A 27,997-nucleotide genomic window follows, 5' to 3' on the forward strand; every position below is an offset into this window, starting at 1 on the left:
TTTATCTTGGAAGTACAGGGACCGTCAAAAAATGATTTGGAAGGGGCCGACCCAAAATGGGCAGAGATTTTGCAGAGAGAAGGCGAGTCGGGTGCGGAGAGCAGCAGGCGATCCTGTTCGTGAGAGAAGGTCCCATAAGAAGACGTCTCTTCTCCCCACAGAGGATGCACAGACCCAGCCCGACCATTCAGCTATAAAACTCATACAAACTTTATTGCGGGTGAGTGCCATCTCAGCCTGACTGTTTTTTCCAACAAATATTTTATTTTGTTACATTTCGTGTCCCCGAGTGGCAATTGAGGGCCTCCGGGTGGAACAGTGTATATTCCATCATGTATAGCAAGTGTACTGTTACTTTAAAAGGGTTTGCGTTTACTCCAGTATATACGGTAAATTGTACATTACATGCCATTACCAAATAATCTGCCTATAGTTATGGGCAGTACCATCTTTTACGGGAGGGGGGGTCTGTCACGTTTGGCAGAGTTTTACTTGACTGACTTTTTTTTCTCCTATTTTTTTTATTTGTCACTTTATTTAGTAAAGACAGGGGTTAGGTGTTTTGTATGTATCAAGCAAATAACCAACTCCATTTGGCAGGGAAAGTGTAAGAAGCATTAAGGGGTTGTTCACTTTTGAGTTAACTTTTAGTATGATGTAGAGGGTGATACTCTGAGACAATTTGCAATTGGTTGTCATTTTTTATTATTTGTGTTTTTTGAGTTATTCAGCTTTTTATTCAGCAGCTCTCCAGTTTGTAATTTCAGCCATCTGGTTGCTATAGTCCAAATTACCCTAGCAACCCTGCACTGATTTGAATAAGAGACTGGAATATTAATAGGAGAGGACCTGAATAGAATGACGAGTAATAAAAGAAGCATTTGTTTTAGATGGGATCAGTGACCCCCATTTGAAGGCTGCAAAGAATCAGAAGAAAAAGGCAAATAATTTAAAAACTATAAAAAAATAAATAATGAAGACCAGTTGAAAAGTTGATTAGAATTTGCCATTCTATAACATAGTAAAAGTTAACTGAAAGGTAAACTACCCCTATAAATAGACCCTAGAAGGTCACCAAAGTGTGGGGCCCAGTGATTTGCATGGGGTCTTGGGGTAGCTTGAAGGGAAATGAACATGAGATTAGAGGGTTAATTAGGGGAAATTGATACTATTATATATATATATTTAACCTATTATAAGTTGGATTGGGGGCATACAAAATGTTTATACACAAACATGCACCAGATACCAAAAAGGCAAAAAAGTGTGACTGAGAGAAATGAGGAGCTGTTGTTTTGTAGTCACCACTCCCACGTGTTCATAATATGGGGTGATAAGCTGAGACTGCCATTTGTTTAGTGCAGGTATGGGATCTGTTATCTGTCAGCGAGGGGATTTTCTGGATAAGGAGTTATTATGTAATCTGGAACTGTATAACTCAAAGCTATTAAACATAATAACATTAAAAAGCCAATAGGATAATATTACCACTAACATGGATTTACACTACTTTGATTAAAGGGCCAGTAATACCACAAGGTGAAAATATATTTTTTATACAATTGTATTTGTCAAACCAGCACCTACAGATATCTGTTTTTTTTGCCACAAATGTCCTGTTTTATATGAGAGCTTTTAATTCTGGAGTAATGAATGACTTTTGGCCCCTGTTTATCTCTTTGATTAAGAACTACAACCACTGTTCCTCTTGCATTGATGTGTATATGAATGTAATGTTGTGTGCTATGTAATTGTGTGCTCTATAACCCGAAGTCAACCTTAATATAAGCTTCTATGGCTGCACAACCCCTTAACAGTACATTATATTTCAATGCATTAAGAAAGCCTTTAATATTTTGGTGTTACTGTTCCTTTAACATCGTGTTCACAGCATGGCCTTATTATTACAGAGAACAAGTAAAGCAGAAACTAAGGGAAATAATACTGATGTATAGTAGATAATAGATTGTGGGAACATGTAAATAAATCATGTCATTAATATTAAGAATGAACAGAATTCTAGCATACATTTATAACAAAATATCAAAGATTTTAAAGTTATAAATGTAACAACTGTCCCTTTCAATGTTCTGCTGGTTCTGAGTATTGAAACAATGTAGCAAAATCCAGCTGTTTAACCAGCCTGTAAAGAAACATATAAGGCATGTTGGGGAAACAGAGTCTTGGCTGGAAGGGAGCTGATTTCCACTACATTATGGGTCATTTATGACAGTTGCAGTACAAGTGGCACATTGATGCCATTCAATAAAGGTACTTGTGTCCAAACACACTTCTACATAGTTGCACATGGCACAGGTGCTTCTATCCCATATCAAGTTCACCTATTGATGCAGGGGAACCCAAGTGTTACCACCATTTCAAAGGTGGCGGTAGCTCCAGGGTTCCCACAGCAGGTTATGTTAATGCACGCAGCATACTTGCACCTTAAGGATAACTTTTAATGTGTTGCAGATGGAAGGAATTTAAGCTAGATTGTCATCTTATAATTATTTGTTTCTCTGTTTTACATTTCTTCAATAACATCCGGTTGTTAGGGTCAGTGACTTCTGGCAACAAAAATATTGCGTTTTGGAGATGGTTATTTCTTTTTACAATTAGCCTTTTATTTGGGGCATTTCCTAGACCCCACAACTCCACAGTTAGAGTAGAACTACAGAGAACACTGTGGTTTGATACACTTATCTATCTTTTCATGAAACTGCATGCAATAGCTCAATGCTCTGTGTGATCCTACAAAATCGGATGCTTATGCCTCCCCAATGCAACTCAATACACCGCTGATCTGCCTCAGTTCCTTCCCCCTTTACATCACACTAGTATTTAATGTAGCAGTCGTAATTGTGGCCAGTATTTTTCCTTAGAAATAGCCAATATCTTTTATAATTTTTGCAGTGATTTTTAAATGGATTTGCAGCTTTCTGATCAACAGATTCTGTAGAGCTAATGCTCCCTAACTGCCACTGTAACTTGCCAAGAATTAAAGAGCATTTACTGGATGTCAGTGGAAACTGCCATATTGGCAGGCCCAATTTGTGGAAAGGCCACCAAGGCCCGGGCCTAGGGCGGCAGGATTTTAGGGGGCGGCATGCTGCCCAACCACACCCACATTGGTTCAGGAACACTGAGGATTTGCAGCAGATACAGTAGTTTTATACATTTCATGTTTCCCAATCCCCATTGCTTTGGTCCCAATGAAAATGTGCGTGAATAAAAGGGAGGGGGCTGGGAGGACGAACGGCAGCGGGCCTAGGGGTGCCCACCATGTAAATCCGGCCCTGCATATTGGTCTCCTCAGCTGAGATATACTTATTTCAGCATAAAAGCAGTGGCAGGCAAGTATTTAGGGCAGCTTGCATTTGTTTGAATAAATGCAGTTTGAAAGCAAATTAGTACTGGCAGCTAAAAGAAATATAAGCCATTTGGGGACACATTTACTATTGGTCGAATATCGAGGGTTAATTAACCATCGATATTCGACTGTCGAAGTAAAATCGAAGTCAAAGGATTTACTGCACTTTCTTCGTTCGTACAATCGAAGGAAAAACGTTAGATTGAACGATTAAATCCTTCGAATCGAACGTTTCGAAGGATTTTAATCCATCGATCAAACGATTTTCCTTTGATCAAAAAAAGCTAGGAAAGCCTATGGGGACCTTCCCCATAGGCTAACATTGATGCTCGGTACGTTTTAGGTGGCGAAGTAGGTGATTGAAGTTTTTTTTAAAGAGACAGTACTTTGACTATGGAATGGTTGAACAGTCAAACTATTTTTAGTTCGAAATGTTCGATTCGAAGGTCGAAGTAGCCAATTCGATGGTCGAAGTAGCCAAAAAAATACTTTGAAATTCAAATTTTTTATTCTAATCCTTCACTCGAGCTAAGTAAATGTGCCCCTTAATGTATCAGAAGTAGGAAGCCTAAGAGAGGTCCTTGACAATGCAGAAAAAACTGGGGATGGGTTTAAAGCCTATATTGGGGGTGTAAAGCCTGTAGTGCTCCAGCTCTATATCATGAACTTTAGATATCCACATATGCCCCATATACTGTATCCCTGAATATATGTAGCATTTCTCTGATATGCCTTTTAAACTTACATTCCAATTTTGACATGATTTATTAAAAATGATTAGCTTATCGCCTTACTAAATTTATTTAGGCCCAGAATTGAAAATAGGCCCTGGTATTTCAAGTACACAGAGGCCCAAACAGCCCCCCACTGGCCCACTAAATAGTGACTGTCTGTGGCATCTTACAGCAGCCCCTCTGACATTTGCCAAAATCCCTAGATTATAGAAACAACCATTTCTGCTGCATAAAGTTGGTAATATATATATATATATATATATATATAGAGAGAGAGAGAGAGAGAGAGAGAGAGAGAGAGAGAGAGAGAGAGAGAGAGAGAGAGAGAGATATAGAGATAGAGATAGATATAGATATAGATATATATATATATATATATATATATATATATATATATATATATATATATATATATGGGAAATCCCCCACCCAAGTAGTTCCTGTGTAAAATGTAATGAAGCAGTAGAATTCTTAAAGGATAAGTAAACCTTTAAAATAAGTCAATGTAAAATTGCACTTTTGCAATTTACATTTTTTTTAAATTCTGTTTATCTGGTTAGGAAAAAATAAGAAACTTTTCTCAAATATTTCCTTACCAGAAAAACATCAGAGCAGCCCTCCTGACAACTTCCTTGACTACTTGGTGGTCAGAATGGTTGTAAAATGACCAGCAGGTGGTGCTGTTGTGTACATGTATCCCTTATTATCTTGGAATTAAAACAATAATGAATGAATGTACGTAGCAAAAGTGCTTAAAATACCCCCTTGTCAATATTGCATTCACTTATTTTAAAGGTTTACTTTTATTTTAATGAATCAGATGAAAATGAGTGTAGGACTGGCCAGACCAGGGATGACTGACGTAGTTGACCAGCTTAAATATATTGCAATATATGAGCAATCCCTCGCTCCAAATGGCATTCTGCACTTGAAATATAAAAGTATGGGTTCTTAAATAATCAAGGTATGCAGAAGGTTAAGTACATCTCTCAACAGGCCTTAGTAAAATATAGAGAGGTTAGTGGTTACTAAGTCAGATCATAATACCACAGTGCAGTGTGATGAAAACATGATGTTTTCTGGAATGAAATGAATACTGCAAACACAGTTGTGGAAGACTTTATGCAAATGCAGGCCAATTTGGGGTTACTAAAGCAGTGCTTCACAAACTATGGGGCTGTCCCCCAGAAGGCCTAAAGCTGTTACTTAAGATATTCTTGGGGCTATGGCTCATATTTTGACAGCATACTTGTTATATTGGACCTTTAAGGGAAACATGAAAAAATCCAAAAACCACTATACTGAGGAACTTGGGAGCAGTGCACATACAGTATGCTCTGTAGAGATCCTTTGCTTGAACCATTAGCTTGAGTAGTCTTCTAACTTTGCCCATATGTCAAAGCAGTTAGTTTCAGAACCTGACTCCAGGACTAACCTGTCAACAAAGAAACATATCTAAAAGTAACCAATGCTTTAAGAAATTATTAGTGCATTTGATAGAATAGCGTCACCATTGCAAATCACCCAACTCTTAAATTCAACTAATTTAATTTACCATATGCATTAACCAATCATATTCCTGTGAATGGATTGATCACTGTTGGATTCTGTCTGCCCTCTCCCAGACTTCTTTCTCATACTCTGTCTCTTCCTACAGGGTCACCATGGCGGGGATGCTCCAATTGTTTTTGCTGCTCTGTTCTCTTTTTGCCACTCTTTCAGCCCAGGATCTGGCTGGCCAAAAGCCATGTTCAGGTATGTACTTCTATATAAATAATGGCCAACTCTGTATATGTTTGTCCCTTGCATTCATTAGAAAGGCTGTGCACTCATGCTTACATGTCCTGACTGTGTGTGCAGGCTGGGGGCCATAAAATAAAATCCCCTAGAGGGCCACATCTGACCTGCAGATCTCCAGTAGGTTATTCCTATTATAAGGGGTCATTTAGAATGAGCTAAACACTATTGGGGAAATGTAATATATTCAGTAACGCAAAAACTATTTACAATGTGAAAAGTTATGCCTTTGTGTGAACAAATTTTCCTTTGCGCGGATTTAATAGAAACTGTCTAACAAGCACTTGTGTTCATGCTGGTAAAAGAGCTTGTCAGCTGATTTCAGTTTAAGACTTTGGGGACTGATTTGGGTGCTACTGTTGCAAAGATTGGCGGCACAGTTGGGACTGGAAGGGCAGGACATATTATAGCTGTTTGAATCTCCTTCCCAGTCCCCAGTGAAACTCCCTTTTTTTTTTATTATTAGTGGTACGTGAGTTACATATATGCAGGCAATGAGGCAGACAGCAAAGCACCACTTACAACTTGTGCCTGCCCTCAAATTTGCTAAACAAAGTAGCATTCAAGCAGTTGTAGTATGCAATTCTTCTTTGTTAAACCATACTCATGTTTATGTTTTTACTGTGTCCTTGTGAAGTCTATACATTACCAGTATGTAGGTTCTTCTCCATACTAACACACATTTCACTGTCAACCTGCAGATAAAATCAAGTGCCCAATCAATGTGTTCTTTATCATTGACACATCTGAAAGTATCATCCTGCAGACGGCTCCCATTGAGATTTTGCTAGATAACATGAAAGTCTTCATCCCAAGATTCCTTGATAAGTTGGAAGATGCTGCTTATTTGGACCAAGTGATACTCAACTGGCAGTATGGAGGGCTGCATTATTCTGACGAAGTGATCATATTCAGTGATATCACTACCAACAAGCAGGAGTACAAATCAAAACTGAACGCAGTCACCTACATAGGACGTGGTACTTTCACCGACTGCGCCCTCTCCAACATGACAGCCTTGATTCAAAGACAAGGCGGTGATGCTATCAACTTCGCAGTCGTCATCACAGATGGTCATGTAACTGGCAGCCCCTGTGGAGGAATGATGCATCAGGCAGATCGTGCAAGGAATGCTGGTATCAAGTTGTTCTCTGTAGCTGCCAGCCATGATGTGTATGAGTCTGGCCTCCGGGAAATTGCAAATGCACCCTATGAGCTTTTCCGAAATTCTTATTCCTTGACCCGAGCTGATGATCGTACAGTTATCAATGACAAAACCATTGATAAAATCATTCAAGTCATGGTAAGAATTGAACAAATTGGTTTCATCCATAAAACACTTTCATTGCTGCCCATAGTTCACCAGTGTAGGCAGCCAAAGTCAATCTCTGTTGTTGCTGCCCTACAGTTCCAGCATGCTTTTAAACCATGTAGTATACTGTGGGTTTTAGCCCACGACTGAGCAAGACCCTAATGGAATGTTAACATCCTCTACAACCTTAAACATATTAAAATATACTGTATACAAATACCAATAATTATACTTGTCTTTTAAATTAAAGGGGATGTTCACCTTTTAATTAACTTTTAGTATGATGTAGAGAGTGATATTCTAAGACAATTTGCATTGGTTTTCTTTTTTATTATTTGTGGTTTTAGAGTTTTTTAGCTTTTTAATCATCAGCTCTCCCTTTTGCAATTTCAGCAGTCAGGTTACTAGGGTCCAAATTACCCTAGCAACCATGCATTCATTTGAAAAAGAGTCTTTCGTAAAAGATTCACCCAAATCAAAGTTATGGCCTAATTTGTATTTGCAAATTAGGAGAAGGAATGATTAAAACGAATTGCAATTTCTTTGTTCATGTGACGTTAAGGATTTGGGTTCCATGCACTTGTATTCGACTAAATCCTGATAAAAAAAGGCAGTTTCCCAAACCAAATCCTCGATTCAGTTCATCCCTAATTTCTATATCCAAAGAATGCTGAAAATCTGGAAGTGCCTGCATTTTTGCTCTTGGCTTTATCAAACCAGTCTCTGGGTCAACATTGTACTAAGAGCAGTAATATCAATGGCCTTGTACATCCAATGCATTTCCAATCTATAATCTGCCAGTAAAACTTCTTTTGAGAGAGAATGCCACAACTTCACTTCTTTTACTTTAAAAAATGTTTGCATCTCTTAATGAAACCTACTTTTTGCTGATCTCAAGGAATACTCTCACATACCCCCTGGAAAGATGTACCAGAGATTATAATATGGTCCCTCTTTTATTTATAAGTAGTGATCATATTTCCCTTTAGTGCTTCTTCTCCAGTTTAAAAAATCCCACTCTGGGCATCCTTATTTCTTATCTAGGATATTCTTTACCCTTTACCGCATACATAGAACTGAAAAGCAGCGTACCCAGCCTATATCACTAACACTGACACAACACAGAAAAAATAATTCTTCTCAGGTATTAAATGACTTTAAATACAGTATGTGCATGTATAGATAAATAGATAGATAGATAGATATGATAGATAGATAGATAGATAGATAGATAGATAGATAGATAGATAGATAGATAGATAGATAGATAGATAGATAGATAGATAGTAAATGCATTTGCTTGCATGTGCACATTTATATTTGGTAAATTATATTAATTGCCCCTTCATCTTGTTAGCAAATATTGTGAATTTATGACTTGCATTGTAAAATGTAAATTAATATATGCATTTTGTATCTCTTGACAGAAACATGAAGCTTATGGAGAGGTAGGTAAAAAAACTGGTTGCAATTCATTGTCGGACTATGTTCCTGAGGAACCAGCACCAGAAATGGGGTTACCTTACAATTACAACAGTTTGGTCTAGTGAGGAGCAATTATTCACGGATTCCTCTGTCTAACAGTGATGGAGTTTACATGGATAGGTTAGATCAAAAGGCAAAACCAATGTCACTGCAGAATCTTGGGAGATTAATTGCAGTTTCCTCCTTTGACATTGTGGATTGTGGTCCCATAGTGCCAGCACTGCCAGGCCCAAACTTGTTTCTTCTTATAATTGACTGTAAGTGTCTGGCTCTTTTAGATGTGCCTATCTTCTGATGGCAGTTGATTTTAGGGTTAACATTCCTTGGTATTGTATTGCTAATGAAAATACTCCCCCATCCCCTCCAATGAATCGGTGAAACATTTGGCTAGATTTTTTTTACAGGGGTGAACATTCATGAACAGCTATATTAACTCTTCTGGTGTCCACATTTGACCTACCTAATTGCAGTTTGAAAAAGTCACCTATCTCATACAGATATTTATAGTTGAGGAAGGCTAATTTTCTTAAGAAATATATGCCATATCACACTGAGATTAAGTTTGAAGAAATATGTTAGCGTAACTGTTATCTTAAGTTAAAATATGTAGGGAGCACCTGCTATTTCATTCATAACATGTGAAATTGTGGTTCAGAGGGTTCTGATGATAAAGCAAAACCTTACCCATTCAGTGTTACAAGATCTGCAGAAGGGCTTTGGAGCTACTTATATACCTGTTTAAGCAAGAGACTTAGCAACTGTTTTTCATAATTCATCAAAGAATGTATGTGATAATTTATATTTATATAATACACAAAAGCCATGAATATCCTGTAAATTATATCCTTATAAACGGTGAGTTCTGATGTCATCAGTTATAAACGGTGAGTTCTGATGTCATTTCTGTCACATGACTCACCGAAACTTGTGTATTATAATAAATAATGTACCCCCAGTTGCAAAATATGAGGATATTAGAAGTTACCTCGGAGTTCCATGACCTGTATAAAAACACTCGGCCTTCGGCCTCGTGTTTTTATATGGTCATGAAACTCCTCGGTAACTTATAATATCCTTATATTTTACAAAAGGGGGTACTTTATTCACTATATATTTTATATTTATATGATAACTTAGAAGACATATATCTTTGATGCTACAGGGCTTCTGTTCTTACATTACATACTTGGACTTGTACACCAGTTCTTTGCACTAGTCACAGAGCATAAACTTTTGGGGGGATTTAATTGTGGACAGGCATGACTGACAAGATGAGAACTGACAGCATGTAACATGGCTTTAAACATAGCTGTATAAAGTGCTATAGCTATCCCTAGCTTACCCTATTCAACTTACTATGGCCAATTATTTTAGGTTTCTGTTTCTAAAATACATTGTATTCTTAAGTCTCTTGTTTTATTTATTTTAGTGCTACAAGCCAAGTTGCCTGGAGATTCCTGGCCCACCAGGTCCCCATGGACCAAGAGGACAAAAGGTAAGAAAAGCAAATGCTAGAAAAATATTTTTTTTTCCTTTTGCTTGTATTATTTAACATTAACAACAATTGCCAGTAAAGGGATACTGACTGAGGTATGAGATAATGCATTGCTACCATGAAAAGATCTCTGTGCTCCCCTTTGCTACAAAATTTGTTTTTAGTTTTTGCTTACCTGATCTTCTTTGTGTTCTTTAGGGTGCCAAGGGAAATGCTGGAATACCTGGAGATGCAGGAGAGAAAGGACGTCAGGTAAGTCACCTACCTGTGTATCCGCCAAAGGCATTAAACAACCCATATAATATGAACTGCTTTAGAAGTTACTATATTTTCATTGAGTCTTCTCTATTTTTTTATCTCTTAGGGAGATCCAGGTATTGAAGGACCAATTGGATATCCTGGTCCCAAGGTTCGTCCCCTTCATGAATGCTCTAAGACCTAATATGTGCCAGCACAGTTTGAAATTATCTGTTATCTGACAATTATCTTTCTCTTGCATTTTAGGGAGTTTCAGGCCTGAAAGGTGAAAAGGTAAATATGTAACCATCTAAAGCCTCTGATGGTTAATACAGAAACATCTTTATCAATATAAAGCTCTTTCCTTTTGCCTCCTACAGGGAGATTATGGAGCAGATGGAAGGAAGGTATGATCATGTCTTTACAGTAAATATTGTTATATAGGCATATTTGCCATACACAGCACTAACAGTTCTTTTATCATTCCAGGGTGCAGCAGGAGCTCATGGAAGAAATGGGACAGATGGACATAAGGTAAGCAATAATCTATAATAGCTATTATAATACATAAGTAATATCAGTACTATGTTAATGCCCTACTTATTTTTTTTATTAGTTTTACAATATCATAATTAGAGTTCTCTTGCTTTAGGAAGAGAGATAAGATTATAACAGTATTATGTTACAGTACAGAGAAGTATCATACATATTAATTATATGGGTGTTAAAAAAGGTGACATGGAACCTTCAGTCCACCCAGCGTATCTGATCTAAAACTTCCCACATACTCTTATAGGCAAGGATACAGCTGTAACCATATTCAAGCTTAAATTCTGAATGGTAATTTATGAGAAATTAACACAAGCTGGTGTGTCATGGAAGAATAAACATGTCTGATATTTAAGGTGGCCATACACGCCAGAATTATGATCTTTCCTGGAAAAGATTTTTCGAGGACAGAACGTTAGTTTCAATACATACGTGTAGAGCTGAAGCAGGTATACAGGTAGAAACAATAGAATTCTACCTGTATCTGACGATTCAGCACTAACAATGGCCAATGTTCGGGTGCCTTCAAAGGCGCCCGATCAAAATGTTCCAGGTCAGCCCGATCGACCTGCTGACTGATATCCAAGTCTTCTGCCGATATCGGTTGGCTTGTCTCCCACCATACATACACCTAATATCATACAAAAATTTGTTTCATACGATATTATCAGTGTGTCTGTGGCCACCTTTAGTCACCACTGGTCATCATCACATATAAGGCTACAGGTTTTAAACACAATTCATTGTAATAATAAATTGACTCTTTAGTCTACTCAAAGCTTGTACTTATCTACTCTAATGAATATTGTACTCTTAGCTGAATATTACAAGTCAAATTGGACTCCTTTGACTTTTCCAAGTGCCAGGGTTACCTAAGTACAGTTGCTTGTAAGGATGGGGAGGAGTTGTATTTAACATATTACTGGAGCTTTGTGATATAATAAAATACTCCATTCCTGAAGGAACTTAAGAGTGCAGGAAATTGAATATGCTTTCGTGAATACAGGCTATATAGTGTAAATAGTAATTTAGACTTCTGACTGGCCAATCAGTGCTTAACTAGGTTTAATCTAATATTTTACTATGCAGTCACACAAGCAAAGACATGCTTCAGTTCCCTATCAAGTCAGCCTAACTGCTGATTGGTTCATATCCTACAGTGCGGTGTGCTGAGTCCCCCCTGGCTCCCCTGCACAGCCAGAGATTTCAGTGGGCAGGAAGTGGAACAGATGGGCAGGGCTAGTTGGGTTGTTTTTATGTCTCCTGTAAACCGGGAGCTCTGTGCCAAATTCAGTAATGGACATTCTAATAATTTAACTTTATCTCATGTCCTGTATCACCCTTAATATATACTTCACGTATTTAAATTATATTTATCATATTGAAGTAATGTTTTCTTTATTGTAATAAAATTGTGCCATTTACCAAAACAATTACTAGCTCCACAGATCCTCCACTAACAGTGTTTTCAATGGTTTCTATAGAAATTTGATTGCTAGAGGCCCTGCCTCAATTTACAGCCCTACAAAAACAGATCCTCTTAAAGTATTCATAACAGAAAGTAAGATATTTAAGTGGTAAAATACATATAGGTTTATATATTTAAAATATTTTCAGAATGCCACAGCAAGTAGCATGCCAATAAAATATATTTAAATCAAAAGTTTGTTCAGTGATATTTAAAGGTTAAAACATAATTGGATGTTATATTGACACAATCCAGATGTGATCTTAACACAACATGAACTGAATTATATACAATGCCAAGCACACCCAGTGCAAAAAATTATCCATTTACCTTATATTCGATCATATTTATAATCTGTGTCCCTATGATTAGAAAATAAGTATAATAAACGTGTATGCACACTGGGTAAAAATGAATAAACATTATTGTTTTTTTTATTTTCAGGGTAAACAAGGACGTATTGGAGCACCCGGCTGTAAGGGAGACTCTGGCAATAGGGTGAGAATGATACATTTTATAAATATGAAAGTAATAATGTTAGCAAGGGGTGATGACTTTAAAAGGTAGGAAGGAAGAGTAGATAGAAGCGTAGAATTATAATGGAGACACATGAATGAACAGGGGGAGAAATGAAATGAAAGATACTTTTGCAAGGGAGAGATGGATGAAATGTAGGGGACATTTTATGTGATAATTTACCTATTGTTGCTGTTAAAAATTAATTGGTTATGGCTAGTTTTATTTTAGAAGGTACATGTACTTCACAGCTATCAAGTAATTTAGGTGGTAGTTTGAGAGAATTAATTAACAATGAACTTATGCTTATAGAGTGTAACAAAATTAGCAATGTCATGATTATGATACCGTGTGGGAAAAACATGTTAAAATATTTCCTTAGGGTTCTGATGGTTATCCAGGAAGTCCTGGGGACATAGGATTAGCTGGAGACAAGGGCCAAAAGGTATGTAAGGAAATTTAGAGTAAGCATTTTTCACCCAAGGGATTTTTGCTTTTATTGTTTTTTAACAAATTAACATTTCTAGTGCAACTGGTGTAGGAACTTTATTCATAAAACTTGTCATACAAAGTAATTTCCCCACAATGGCAAAGGGGATCCTATTAAAGGACCCTGGATGCACTTATGGACAAGATTTGGATAGAAGGTGCTAACTGCACAAATGCAGTAGCAAACAATAATTAATATGTTTTTTTTTTACCAGTTATACAAGGAAAGTCAAGGTCTCAATGGGTGCTGAGGGCAACTGCACTGGTACAAATTAGCACCTGTGTTAACAATTCAGCCCCAAGGAGTCTTTGAGGTCATCGGTAATAAATGCATTAGTATTATCCAGAATACTTGGGACCTGGTGTTATCAGGATATGTTTTTTTCCATAATTTAGAGCACCATGCCTTAAAGCTACTAAAATACATTTAAAAGTTTTAAAAGAAATCTGATTTTGCCATCGATATGGATTTATGAAATTTTGTTATCATCAAGTACAATGTACTGTCCAAATATTACTGAGAAATAACTGTTTAAAAATAGAAGACTTGAACAGCAGGGATGGTGACTGCCATGTTTGGTCACTTCACTTCTGTTCCTTAGTAAACCAGATTGTCTACTAATGTCTGCCACTTTTTGGGGATCATTCAGAGAACAAGGGAGTTGATGTGAAATGGCCAAGCATTGTGGCCACTAACTGAAATATGCCATCAGAAAACTTATATTGGATCAGGGGCATTTGGGAGGCGGAAGCACAGCCTGTTTAGTGGTCCTATGTTGGCTAAGTGTGTTTTGTTCAACTTTAAATAGGACTCTATCGCGAATGGCAATGCTGAAGTTCAGAGCTTTCTGGATAATAGGCAGAGGTGTATTTATCATATAGGCAATCGAGGTTCTGTGCCTAGTAAGGCAGCGTAAGGGGGCAGATTCCTATATGGTAGAATAAAAAAAAAACTTTCTGAACAGAGAACATACTCCCCCTGCTGCTAAATGCTTTCCTATCAAATCTGGCAGCAGAGGTGGGGTGTCGCCTTGTTTTACTATAATTGTATGTACTTGCATCTATAAACTTGGCCAGTCAAATTTTTTTGTATCTTTAGGGGGATTCTGGGCGACCTGGACGTGCAGGACCACCAGGTCCTTTTGGAGAAAAGGGAAATAAGGTAACATGCAATCCTTCTGTATTTAAAAAAATCGAATTGTTTTAAATCATCAAAATCATCAAAAGAGTTTAAAAATTTAGATGGATGAATGGATAGGTAAATAGATAACCCATTACTCATAACATTAGTTGTTATGTGGGAGCATGGGAAATGACACGGATATTACATTGCATTGATACTTTTACTTATCTAAGCTAGCTGATTATTTTATTGATACACTACCTTAGAATTAATTTAGTTCAGTTAAGGCACTGGGCTAATCTAAGATTATTTAGAATCAGAGCACAATTTTAGTTGTCTTCTGATTGGCCCTTAGTTGTAGATGTTTTATGTAGTACTCTCATCATGATGAAGGTGCTTATATTATTAGACTTAGTGGGGTAGTACAATCCAGGGTCCCACTTGTTCCAATAAGCCTTCTTTTTCTGGAACTTGTATCATTCCTTAGTTATGTCACTGGATATTAGAAATCATCTTAGCTTTCCCAAAATCACTCACAGACCATGTGCCTTCCTCTAAACGTATGACTGTATTAATGTATCAGGACACAGCGTTTCACAAGCGAGTAGTGAGTGCTGCTCAGAAAATGTCTGTGGTGTTACCTGATGACCTGTTGGCTCCATGGCTGAAGCCATAGGGAAACCATAGTGAAGAACTCTTCTAGGGAGTTTTATGCTGGACCTAAGAACAATATTAACACATTCATTCTTACTCAGCATTACTTTTCTGTCACACTAATGTTGTTTCTGTTATTGCTCTTTCCTGTCAGGGCCCTGCTGGTAATGCAGGAGCGCCAGGACCCCCAGGACTAAAAGGTGGTAAAGGAGGCCCTGGAGGACCAGGACCAGAAGGAGAACCAGTAAGAACCCCAAATGTCACCTGTTCCTTACTGTCTAACTCTCTTTTAATGTCTGTTGAAAGTTATCGATTGCATTCAACTGTGTGACTGTCAAAGTTTTACATTATCTCTCCTCTTTGTTTTAACACTGTTATCTCCCCATATTAGTTTGAATCTTCCTACTGCACCTACTAGTCAGGTCTCCATTTCTTTTTCAATCTAGGGCCGCAGAGGGGACCCTGGTAACAAGGGCGCTCCAGGAACTGATGGCACTAAAGGAGACAAGGTGGACTAAATAAGGGATCCTTATTATAAGTAAAGTGCATTCATTTTGTAAATACTTTGCTTTTCATTTTGGTGTTTCTGTTTGTCTGCATAGGGAGATCCTGGTCCCGAAGGGCTAAGAGGACTTATTGGAGAAGTTGGGCTAAAAGGAGCAAAGGTGAATTTGGAGTAAATTCCAACTTATGGTCCAAGACAAGGCACATTTATGTATATATAAAATATGTCTTAAGGTAGTGGCTAGCAGCAGATGTGGCTAGCAGCAGATTTGCACTCCCTGTAAAACTCCTAAGCTAGGATCCTGTAGGGTCAGAGTCAAGGAACAATAGTTTTGAAGAATGTTCATGCAAAAATTATGCTGGAAAGGATCCATGCCCGTGATGTAATATTGTGGCATAGAGACAAGGGGAAATGGGTATCATTCTGCCTGTGAAATAATTAATAATTAGTTACTAAACCTCTCATAGTTTTAATTATGTTACACTATTCACGACATTTAGAAACTGATGCACACCACTTTGCAACGACCACCTGTGCCAGCACAGTGAGCTTGGCACTTGGTTCATAAATGAACCCCCTATGATATAATGACTGCAATAAAGTTAGGTCATTTGATTATGTTATTCAGTTTATCAGTTGATCTAACACATTGTCCTTGTTCTTTGTAACCTCTTCCTTTTCCATAGGGTGATCGTGGAGGCCCAGGACCTAGAGGGGCACAAGGAAATGTAGGGGTCCCAGGCAGGAATGTACGTGAGGCTGCATTGTGGCTCTTCTTTAAACTATTTGTGGTTTTCTTTTCCTCATAAATATAATATTTTGTGCATTGGTTCGCCAATGGACAGAATGGGCAATGTTTGAAAATCCTGATGTATTTCCAAATTAGACTTAGTTTATATTGCATAGTTCACTTATTACTGGGGACAGACTGCACCCAGTGAATTTTGCTGAATTTCAGTATCAGTGTGACACTGTTACAGTAGCTAAGATCTAACAGTCTGACATGAATAGTGACTGGGCCATAGTAGTACATTTATTCATGACTCTGGGCAGACTCTTAAATTGTCAACAGATTAAAAAAAACGTATCAATATTAAAGCTTTCTTTGTTACTGTAGCCCAGCTGCAAAACACATCTTTGGAGGTTCATGCTGTTAGACTGTGATTATGGCCCTATATCTATATTCACTATACCAAAATAGCCTGCTCTATTTCTACGCACCTTATGCTGGACTGGTTGCAGTATAAATTTGCTCTTTTTCTAGACATAATGATTTGATGGCTCAGTCTACACTGTGTTCATATCTGGGAGTTTAGCTAACTTCCATGACAAAAAATGAGGCTTGTGGTTACTTTTATCTACTATCTATTACATTGCCTTCCCCTTTTCATCTCACAGCAGCTGTGCAGTAGCACTGCTTACAAATTCACATTTTGCTTTCTGTCCCAAAGGGATCACGTGGAGACCCAGGAGACATGGGGGAGAGAGGAAACCCTGGTCCCCAAGGACCTAAGGTAAGCATGTGACCTCATAGTGTATTTGGTGTACTGGGTAAATTGCTAATATTATGACGTTTTGGTATGAACTTCATGTGTTCTGCATTTCTTAAGAAATTAAACATTCATTGAGAGGTGATAGCAATCTATGTTTATGGAAATATTAGACTTTGAAATGGGAAATGTAAAAACAGGCACATATTTGTTCCAGGACTTGTAGTACACACTAACCATTCGGATCTTGGCTTTTAGTCAGAAGACCAGTAAATGCTAGCTGTAGGAGTCAAGTGCACACCACAACTATTAATGTATTTCTTCTTATCTCAGGGAGACAGAGGCAGACCAGGCATCAGTTACCCAGGTCGCCGAGGTGAATCAGTAAGTACAAATGTATGATGTTTGCGGTGTAAAGTAGCATGTTTTAGGACAGGCCTGCAAGAGTTGTAATGGATGGTCAGTAAATAAGCATAAGAGTAAATATATGCAGTAACTTCTAGCTATGCAGTATTCTGATTTTCTCACAATAAAGCTATACATTTTCCTATTAGATGTGACTATAAGAACAGTAAATCTATCCCTGAACAAGAAAACACATGCATAATTAAAGAGGTATTGACATCTCATAATTACTGATTACATTTTTATCGCTTCCACATTCATAACTAAGTCATCGACGTCATTAGGTAACAGTGTAGTACATGGAAACTCACTTTATAGCGAAAGCTGGCGAAAGAGGTATCAAATGCATTTCATACCCTTATTGGTACATGTATAGTGCCCTGTTAGTCCTGACAGATATCCATGTCCTGTGGCTCTGGGATTGTGCATCGACATTTGAGGAGGTGAACTCCTTCTCAATTCCTGCTGATCCAATTTGATATGTGTTCTGGAAAGTGACCATGCCATTTGTTGGCCTTTGTATGCTTTCCCTTCATTTGTACATCATGTTTATGATACATTCTTATTCTTTATAGAAAGAAACCTAAAATAAGACAGGACTGTTGTTTATTAGTCGGATGAAGTATTTAGTGTAAGGTCTTTTAAGAACACTTTCAGTTTCTAAACTGTAAGTAAAGTTTTGAGACAAGATAAAATATATTTAGGGCAATTTTTCAAAAATGTACATGTAGCAATATTACAGGTTTGAAACGTATGAAGACTTGGAATGCTTCATTTCAACTATCTGTCCTGTCTCTTTCCAGGGAGATAAGGGAGAAAAGGGTCTGCCTGGGCCACCGGTAAGTGACACTTTTGTACTAACTCTGTAAGAGAGAATGGAAGAAATGAGTGACACAGAACAGTCCTAAAAGGCAGTTGATTAATTTTCTTACACAACCCAAATAATGATTTTGGACTAGACAGTTACCTTCCAAAATAAAATAGTATGTAACACTTTTTTCAGTTAAATTCTATTTTCTGATTTTATTTTTAATTTTTTTTTCTAAAATGTAGGCTTTCAAATTGAATACGTTTCATTTCCTCCATTATATATAAAGTAGTACCAGGTCAAACCCTTTCTAAATTGTTAAAATTTGGATATGCTCTGTAAAGGCTAAAGCTGCTGTGGATGTATCAACTAATGTATTATAGAAAGTGAGTGATCACGCTTATTGAGGTGCTGCAAACTAGGCATATTTGATAATAATACAGCACTCTGGGGCGAGGGATACCTTTTTTGGAAAAAAAACTTTGCTGTCCTACCTATTAATATTATTGGTTCTATAGGATACTGTAAGATTTGGGGTGCAGCTTTAGGGATTCATTGTCATATTCTCCTTTTGACTGGCTGCTTAATTTGCTTCTTTTGTTAGCCATAACATGCAAGAACATGGGGAGAAAGATGTGCGTTCATGACCCAATATGGCTGTTAAGGAGGAGGGCTGGGTACTGTCATCATGGCCTCTGAGATAGCTGCTGACTTAGTTAGGAGTATCCAGTATCAGCCCATGTATAGCCTGTTGTACAATAAATTTAATTAACTTGCTTTGCATTGCAATGTTTATGTGCCATTATTTTCTACAGTGCTGGCTTGAAAGTAATAGTGTATCAGAGCCATAGGTTCTATATTTCCTTGTTTCTTTTCGAACTGTGCCATGTTGTGTGGAAATATAAAAAGTTCCTGGCAAGGAAATGGTTAGGTACTGCTTTGTAGTGTTGGTGATGTACACATGCAGAGAAATGACTAAATCAAACTAAAAATATTATTTTATAAACCTGTGTTTGAATACTGATTTGTTCTCTGTCATTTAGGGTGGACGAGGAGACTTTGGCCTCAAAGGATCTCCTGGACCCAATGGAGTGAAAGGAGAGCCTGTGAGTATATTGCTGTGGGTGTGTACATTATGAATACATGTGAGAGCTTGCGTGCATATTAGACAGACTTTTCTCATGTAAAATGTGTGCTCTTTTCCACAGGGGGAACCTGGCATAACAGGAGAGCCTGGTAAAAGAGGGGGACCTGGAGATGCAGGAAATGAGGTATGATGTCACTACCAGTGTTGGACTGGCCCACCGGGATACCAGGAAAAGTCCCGGTGGGCCAAGGTGTCAGTGGGCCCTCATGCTGCTTAACATTTGGCCTATTTCATGGTCATTCCCTATTTCTATGAGAACAAAGAGGCTTAATAGATGGAATAATAGATTATAGTATGTAAAAGAAAGAGATTAGGAGAATAGAGGTTGAGTGATAAGAGGAAAAATAATAGTACTAAGAGTGGGCCCCTGGTCTAAGATTAATTGGTGGGCCCCTAGCAAAGGTTTTTGGGTGGGCCCCTGTTGTCCTAGTCCGACACTGGTCACTACCATCATTCTACTGTCCCTCAGGGGATTCTCTGTATGTATCACCATAGGTTCTGAATGTTCTCTATATCGCAGCAAACAAAATCTGTATGTATTGCCAGTGTATGTATTTTATCACTATACTCACATTCTGCTTTTTTTTTTACTTTTAATTTCAAGACATCTTATAGACAGCCCTTAACAATAAGGCATACACATTTGCACACTTGTATTACAGAGGAAGTCCCCTGCATTTAGGGCCTTAGGGACTTGGAGATTAGTCGCTCTGTGATTAATCTTCTCTTGCACAGTTGGCCAAACTCCTCTGAATACTTTTCCACCACAATTTTGTGTGACTTCAGGAAGCCGACGCAACTCGGTGGGGAAAGCATTGGAGGAGATTACACCCTCTTTTATAGTATTGGTGAAAGGGTTTTTCCTCTGGTCAGGATGAAATGACCTACTGGCAAATCGAAGATATTGTTAAAATTTTCTTTGAATCATCGTTATATTGTGTCATTGGTCAATGAATGGTTTTTGCTATTTCCATATTTAGGGTGATGTCGGACCACCAGGTGATTCAGGCTTGACTGTAAGTATATTGGCATTATGAGCAAACTGGATTTGGCTAACCTGCATAACATATCACATCAGACACAAACATCTTTTTAAAAAGGTTTCAAATACTCACTTGATGACATACGACAAGAGGTTTGCCACCTGGCTGGTATTTAATGGACCCAGCTGGTAAAAGTTATACTTACTTCCAGTAGAGCAGAAAGAAAACATATATGCAGTTAAATTAGCACTCACCCCAGTGACAGGCTATGATATGAGACAGAGAGAGATTTCCAAAAGGACGTGTGATAGATCTTCAGTTCACTGAAATACACTTATCGAACATTGCAAGTTTATTTGCTAAAAATGTTGGGGTATCCTGTTTTCATAAGAGTATACATCCAAGTTTGAAAAAATATATCTTAGTGAGGGAAACCCTAGGAATTCCTTCTGAGACCCTAAAGCTCCTTGATAAAATCATGAAAGCATAAAAAATATATCCCTTCCTTTATCCCGCCATTAGGCTATACTTTACTGACAATACATTGGTAGTAGAATGTGGGTTCTGATTTGCAACTTCCTTGAGCTTTGGGTGGGAAGTGAGAAGCTAATCTGATTATTGAATAAAACAAATAAGTGTGAGAATGGATCAAAAACATTGTATAATTATAGATTGGTGAAGTCTGCCCCTGTGTGCTCTTTGGAACACATCAGACCAGAGACAATATTGACATACATTTGCCATATGATCAAGCAACATATTTAAAGATGATGCTATGTGTTTATTTTACAGGAGTGTGATGTAATGACTTATGTCAGAGAGACCTGTGGATGCTGTGGTAAGTGTTCACTTTATTGGTATAGAGAATTACAGAATACAGTCTTGTTCTGTCTTCCATTTTAAGGACATTTATCAAAATGTAACATATAAAAATTCAAAATAAATTGCAGGGATATTACTTAACAGTGTCTTTAAAAGTGCAATTTTTTGGTGTGATACTTACTGCCCAGATTGAACTATAATTGAAAATAATTGTTTGCTCTCTGCTGATTGATTTTAGACTGCGAGAAGCGTTGTGGGGCTTTGGACATTGTTTTCATTATTGACAGCTCTGAGAGTATCGGGTACACAAATTTCTCACTGGAGAAGAACTTTGTTATCAATGTGGTGAGCAGGCTGGGGTCTATTGCCAAGGACCCGAAATCAGACACAGGTACTGCACAGCACTGCAATTCAACTGTACTTAGATCAGTGTCCTTAGTTAACCTTTTGTACCATAATTTAGCTGCCTATCACAAATGACCCTTTTGCCTTTTGTGTATCTGTATATTTGTAAACAGTCATGTAGTCTGTAATGCAAATCTAAACACTCACATCATTTAGGATATAAATATTTAATGTCTTCTGTCAAGAAGCCATAATGTTCATGTCTTAATTTGTTATGTGCTCTTAAGTTAATATTGTCTTTTTTAGGTTCTCGTGTTGGAGTTGTCCAATACAGTCATGAAGGTACTTTTGAGGCAATTCAATTGGATGATCCTCGTATTGATTCACTGTCTAGTTTTAAGGAGGCAGTAAGACGTCTTGAGTGGATCGCAGGAGGCACATGGACACCATCAGCTTTGCAATTTGCATACAATAAGCTCATCAAAGAAACTCGTCGTGATAAGGCAAAGGTGTTTGCTGTGGTCATTACCGATGGTCGCCATGATCCCCGTGACCCAGATGAACGCCTTCAGGTGCTTTGTGGTGGAGATGTTGATGTCAATGCCATTGGTATCGGTGATATGTTTAACAAGCCAGAAGAGGATGAGACCCTGACCTCCATTGCCTGCAACAATAAGGGGCGAGTGACGAAGATGAAACTCTTTTCTGAACTTGTAGCTGATGAATTCATAGATAACATGGAAGAAGTGCTTTGCCCAGGTAAGGGGTGCCCCTACTGTATTAAATTAAATGGCACAATTAGATAGGATCTCCCACAGTGCCTTCATAAAAGGGGACATTTATAGCTAATATCTTAACAATGCAGTTTATTTAAAACCATAAGACTGGGTACTGGAAGCAACATGTTGCATGTTAAAAGCTCACGTTAGAATTTGATGACTGAATGGTTAACTGGATATCAAACTTTGTCAGGCCACTTGTGGCTTTCCAGGGTTCTGTTATGGTTCCATTAACTTCTTTTGTATGATCTCATAATCTTATAATAATTCAGCTGGTGCACATGTGCTATCATAGTTAGTTGGTACACAACATTAGAAAACCTGAACACCGCTGACCCATATAGACAGCTCTACTTTAGGCAAATAAAGAGACAGAAATATAGAGATAGATACGGTACATAGATAGATCTAGATAGATAGATAGATAGATAGATAGATAGATAGATAGATAGATAGATAGATAGATAGATCAATAGATAGATAGTGGATAGATAGATAGATAGATAGATAGATAGATAGATAGATAGATAGATAGATAGATAGATAGACATGGGATGTATGTTTGTATGTATGTTACCTCTAATTTGTCTTTTCACACAATTTCTCTCTTACATTCTTGCAGACCCTCAGGTTGTGTGTCCGGACCTTCCATGCCAAACAGGTAATGTTAAAGATATAGTGAAATGTCCTTGGTGAACTAACCCTTTGTGCTGCATTCTCTTGTTTGTACTTATTTGGCACTAAAATATAAGCTGCTGCTACAGTTATAAGCATTGCCAAGAACCCCCCAGCCCCCTCCATTATACTTTTTGCACCCTAGCATTTGGACCCTAGCAACCAGATTGCAGAAATTGCAAACTGGAGAGCTGCTGAATAAAAAGCTAAATAACTCAAAACCCACAAGTAATAGGAAAATTACTATTTGCAAATTTTCTCAGAATATCACTCTTTCCATCATACTAAAAGTTAATTTAAAGATGAACAACACAACACAAATAAAAATTGCATGTATATTGCAATTATAACAAGCTCTGCATTGGGATTGCTAAAATGACATTTCTGTGACTTGCAAATAAGCAAATTTTATGGACAAATTTAGTATCCTTTCACACAAGTACATAGCAAAAGAAAGTACTGAATGTTTTTTTTTCCTCTTTAAACACTACGTGTCCTCTTAGAAAATATCTGAATGGAATTTTCTAAGTTTACTCCTCCAAGTCTACCCTTTCTCTTTTCACTCACTTTCTATGATGAAGATAGGCATAATAACCACAGACTAGAGAAAGGGAAACACATAACCTTTCCAGGTATATGGAGGGACACATTTGGAGTGGATAGAGTAATGCATCGTAATTTTGGCTAGGCATTTGTGTTAAGAAGTGGGATTTAGACAGAGAAATGAGATGCAACCAAAAGGCAGGTATAGGGTGCAAAAGAAAAATGGAAACAGTATAAGAAGAGAGGGGATACATGCTCAATCATATAGAAGGAGAGAAAATGAAGAAAGACACTGGGGCACATTTACTTACCTGCGAATTTTCGCTTGGGAAGTCTCCACCAGACTTCGCACAACTACATAAGACATTATTTTGTGATGAATATGCATATTCATCAATATGCACAATTACGTCTCGGCAAAAGAACGTTGGCGTACTTTCATGAAAATTTCATAACAAATTTTCCTAGTGAAACTTTGTTAACATATTACGTTTATGTCAATCTGAATTCAGTGGGTAGATAAAGGTCATATGTTTATTAGTTTATTAGTGATGTTGGTGAAATTGCTGGAAGTGGCCACTTTTTATTAAAAATTTTGAGGAAGCAAAATGAAGACAATAGACAACCTTTTTTGTCCTAGGCCATGAACCCACCCTAAAACAAATGTGGCATGGGCTTGAAATGTTAAAAAAAAGTGTGAAGAATTTTAAACATTTCTAACAGTTACAACTTGAAAACATCATCCCACATTAAATATGAAAAAAACGCCAGCGTTTTGACTTTCACTTATGACTTTTTGGGAATACAGGATATGATGTCACTGACATAATGATGTTAAGGATGTAGCTTCATTGTATTAATTCTCCATGCTGAACCTGGCAAAATAGATTTTGGTGAAAAGGGTAAAGAATTTAAATTTTCACACTTTGATTTTTTGATTTACGATTGTTCGTCTGGGCAAAAATTCAACTGGCGAAATGCATTGAATGTTTGGCAGCAACAAGGTAATTTGCTAGAGAAGTGGGTTACTTTTCTTTTCGTAAATAGGTGATGTTGCCATGAATTGTCTTTTTTAGCTAAAATTTGTCAGAAAAACACAATTCGCTCTTTAGTAAATGTGCCCAATGTGTGGTAAAAAGATGAAAGAACGTACAGTAACTGAGGTTGAGCAAGACTTGGCTGCAGAGACACAGTGGGGTTCTATCTGCTAGAGAAAAAGAGAAAGGCACTCACATATAATTGGTAATCATGTTAATGAAAGTAAAGACAAGTGGGGCTAAGGTAATTGAGGAGTAAAATGATCACATACAAGAGCTTTACAGGAAGAAATGTGATGCAAAGATGATGGTAGAAGAAAGATACTGACAATTAAGCAAACTGTGAAATGTAGCATTTCTTGAAAACATATAGCCATCTTTTAGCAAAGATGGCTGAAAGGAAGGTGAATAGTATCTGTCATATTGTAGTTGCCACTAATAATTTGCTTTCTGAACTATATTTTTGCAAGATAAGACAAGATTTAAAGACTATAAATTATACTTGCAGTAGGCATACCCAAGCTTTGGAAAGACAATAAAAAGGATAAGGGAGCCCATATTCTGACTTTCTAACTCACTTGCAGGTGACAGGGGACCTAACCCCGCATCTGTCGTTAATTATGACCTCAGTGAAGAGGGCGTGGAGATCGCCTTTCCCAAAACCATCCCCCAAATTGCTGGCTTCCTTGAGTCCCGGAAGGCAACCCCTGAGCCCCCAGCGTACAACCAGCTGGTTGCTATGATGGTTTATACAGCCGAAAGAGCCAAGTTTTCCACTGGGGAGGAGAGGCAGAATTGGACTCAGCTGTTTATTGATTCTTTTAGAAAGGTCCACATTGATATTGTGGGGGATTCAGACGCAGTTTCTGGGCTCTGCTAAAACCAATGGGATGTCCTCCTTCATATTAGGTTATGTAACTCTGTTACTGGAATAACAGGACATTCCTAACCAGTCAATATGCACGGAGAATGGGGATAGTTACTCTCAGACATGACTTTGGCAGGGCCACAGAATTTATACTTGCATAGCTCAGTTTTTCCTAATATTTATTATGGCAAAGCAAGATAATGTTTATAAACTGAGCTTATAAATGAATAATATATGGTGTTAAAGTTTTATCTCATTAGTTATTGGTAGATTGTATCTTTCTGACATCATCTGAAATGTTGCTTTTGCTATTAAACTCATTTAAATGACAGCATTAAATGATTCTGGTTGGGTAATTTCTATTAATTAACACAGAATACACAGTTAAGGCAATTCTTGGTATCCCCTTTGTCTTTTATTTCCTTTACTTGAACCTCTTCTTTTAGCCACTTGCTTTTAACTTCTGGCATTATCCTCCTGACCCCCCCCCCCAAAGATATCTTCAATATTTCTCACATTGTTTTGCATTAGCACACTTATAAGGGGTAATATAAAAAAGGTTACTAAGATGGCACCAGGTTTAGTAACCCATAGCAGCCAGTCAGGTACCATTGAATGGTTGGTTTGGCTATTGTGGGTTAATAGACTTAGTAAAAACATAGTGGGTCTCATTTATCAACAACCCAGGACCAAATTTGTAAAGTGTTGATAAATGAGCCCCAGTGAGTACAATAAGTAAAAGTACATTTTACTTTTATGCAGCAATGTGAAGTGTTCAAAGTGTGTAGTATATATAATGTGTATATGAACTGGTATACATAGTATATATACACCTTTCTTCTACAGAACTTTCAGTCGCTCAGTGCACACAGCGCCCTGTGGATCTAGTGTTTCTCCTGGATGGCTCTATGAGAACTGGAGAGCAGAACTTCAAGTACGCAGCGGGTTTTGTGGAGGAAGCGGCTCAGAGGTTGTCTTTGGCAAAAAAACACGATGATCCTTCCAATGCTCGAGTGTCTCTAGTGCAGTATGGAGGACAGGACAAGCAATCAGTGGCTTTCCCTTTGGCCTTTGACCTTACTGAGGTTTCCCAGGCCATAGAAAAGCTGCGGTATAATGGATCATCTTCTGTCATTGGACCAGCAATCATTCATGCCATCAACAATGTCCTCCAAAACACAGGCCGTCCAGCAAGACGGTATGCAGAACCTTCTTTTGTCTTCATAACTGATGGAGAGACGGGACAGGAAGGACTAGAAGAAGCTGTCACTGCCATGAGGAAAAATAATATAGTCTCGACTCTAGTATCAGTGGGTCCTGAAGATTCCATTGATATGAAGGTTTTGAGGCAACTCAGCATGGGTGAGAGGGCAGCCATCTTTAGACAAGCAGACTACAGCAAGCTGACTGAGAATAGCTTTATGGACAGATTCATACGCTGGGTGTGCTAGGTCAGAGAGGGTAATAGAGAGCTCAGGAGAGAGAAATGAATGACTTACATAACTGACCGATATATATGTAGAGAGACCCAAGGACAGACAAAGGCATAAATGTAGACTAAAGTGTTTTAAAGTGTAATTGTAAAGGCTGTACCTTTCTTGTTTCAATTGGATGAGTTTCTAGTGATAAACTGAACTATTCCAAAGACTCATAGCTGCAAATTGGTTTTTGAGCTTTCTTATTCTCCCTTTGCCAAACATTCTATCATAAAGGGATACCGGTAATGCACTATTATGTACACACCAGAACATTCACACAAACATCCACACAAATACAAAAAAAACACACAGACACCCACAAACTCAAAATTCCATTCTCAGTTCTGTGCAAGCAACATTACTTTTAGAGCTGAATCATTATAGCATTAGGGTTTTTTTAACATTCCAAAGTGAAAAAAACAATGGGGTATACTTATCATAGAGTGAAGTTAGAGGTCACCACAGTCCTCTAGAGTGAAATTCTACCACTCTCCATTCATTTCTATGGGATCTTTAAAAGAGTATTTATCAATGGGTGAAAGTTAATCCTTTGTTAAATACACCTTTCAAAATCCCATAGCAATGAATGGAGAGTGGTGTAATTTCACTCTAGAGGACTGTGGCGATCTCTAACTTCACTCTTTGATAAATGTACCCCAATGTGTCGTTTCCATGTGGTGCTAAGTGCAACTCACGCTCTATGGTGTCCTGTATATCAAACCTTTGGGCAGGTGACTAGCCTGAGAAAGTCACAAGGATGAGAAGGGGGTTGTACCTTATGAAAAATAAAGTGTCACAATAGAAAATGTTCCAGATATTTGGATGCCCTGTTACTGTGTTGGGATTCCTTTTTATAATATAAATAAAAACGACCAGTCGTCCA

The 27,997-nt window shown here is 37.8% G+C and overlaps 1 protein-coding gene across 2 annotated transcripts; it reads left to right on the plus strand.

Annotated features, from left to right (window-relative positions):
- Window positions 1-62: 62 nt before the first annotated feature.
- col6a2.L (collagen, type VI, alpha 2 L homeolog) lies at window positions 63-27,997 on the plus strand. 2 transcript variants are annotated; one of them, XM_018234571.2, is made up of 28 exons: window positions 63-220; window positions 5,762-5,859; window positions 6,603-7,204; window positions 8,641-8,661; window positions 10,128-10,193; window positions 10,392-10,445; window positions 10,558-10,602; window positions 10,698-10,724; window positions 10,811-10,837; window positions 10,920-10,964; window positions 12,892-12,945; window positions 13,346-13,408; window positions 14,552-14,614; window positions 15,384-15,473; window positions 15,676-15,738; window positions 15,832-15,894; window positions 16,421-16,483; window positions 17,186-17,248; window positions 17,558-17,608; window positions 18,433-18,468; window positions 19,481-19,543; window positions 19,646-19,708; window positions 20,565-20,600; window positions 21,360-21,405; window positions 21,628-21,780; window positions 22,041-22,493; window positions 23,136-23,174; window positions 25,353-25,970. In XM_018234571.2, exons 2-28 carry the CDS (start codon window positions 5,769-5,771, stop codon window positions 25,646-25,648), a joined length of 2,736 nt encoding a protein of 911 aa, XP_018090060.1. In that variant the 5' UTR covers window positions 63-220; window positions 5,762-5,768; the 3' UTR covers window positions 25,649-25,970.

Source organism: Xenopus laevis, chromosome 9_10L (genome assembly GCF_017654675.1).
Source record: "Xenopus laevis strain J_2021 chromosome 9_10L, Xenopus_laevis_v10.1, whole genome shotgun sequence".
NCBI lineage: Eukaryota > Metazoa > Chordata > Amphibia > Anura > Pipidae > Xenopus > Xenopus laevis.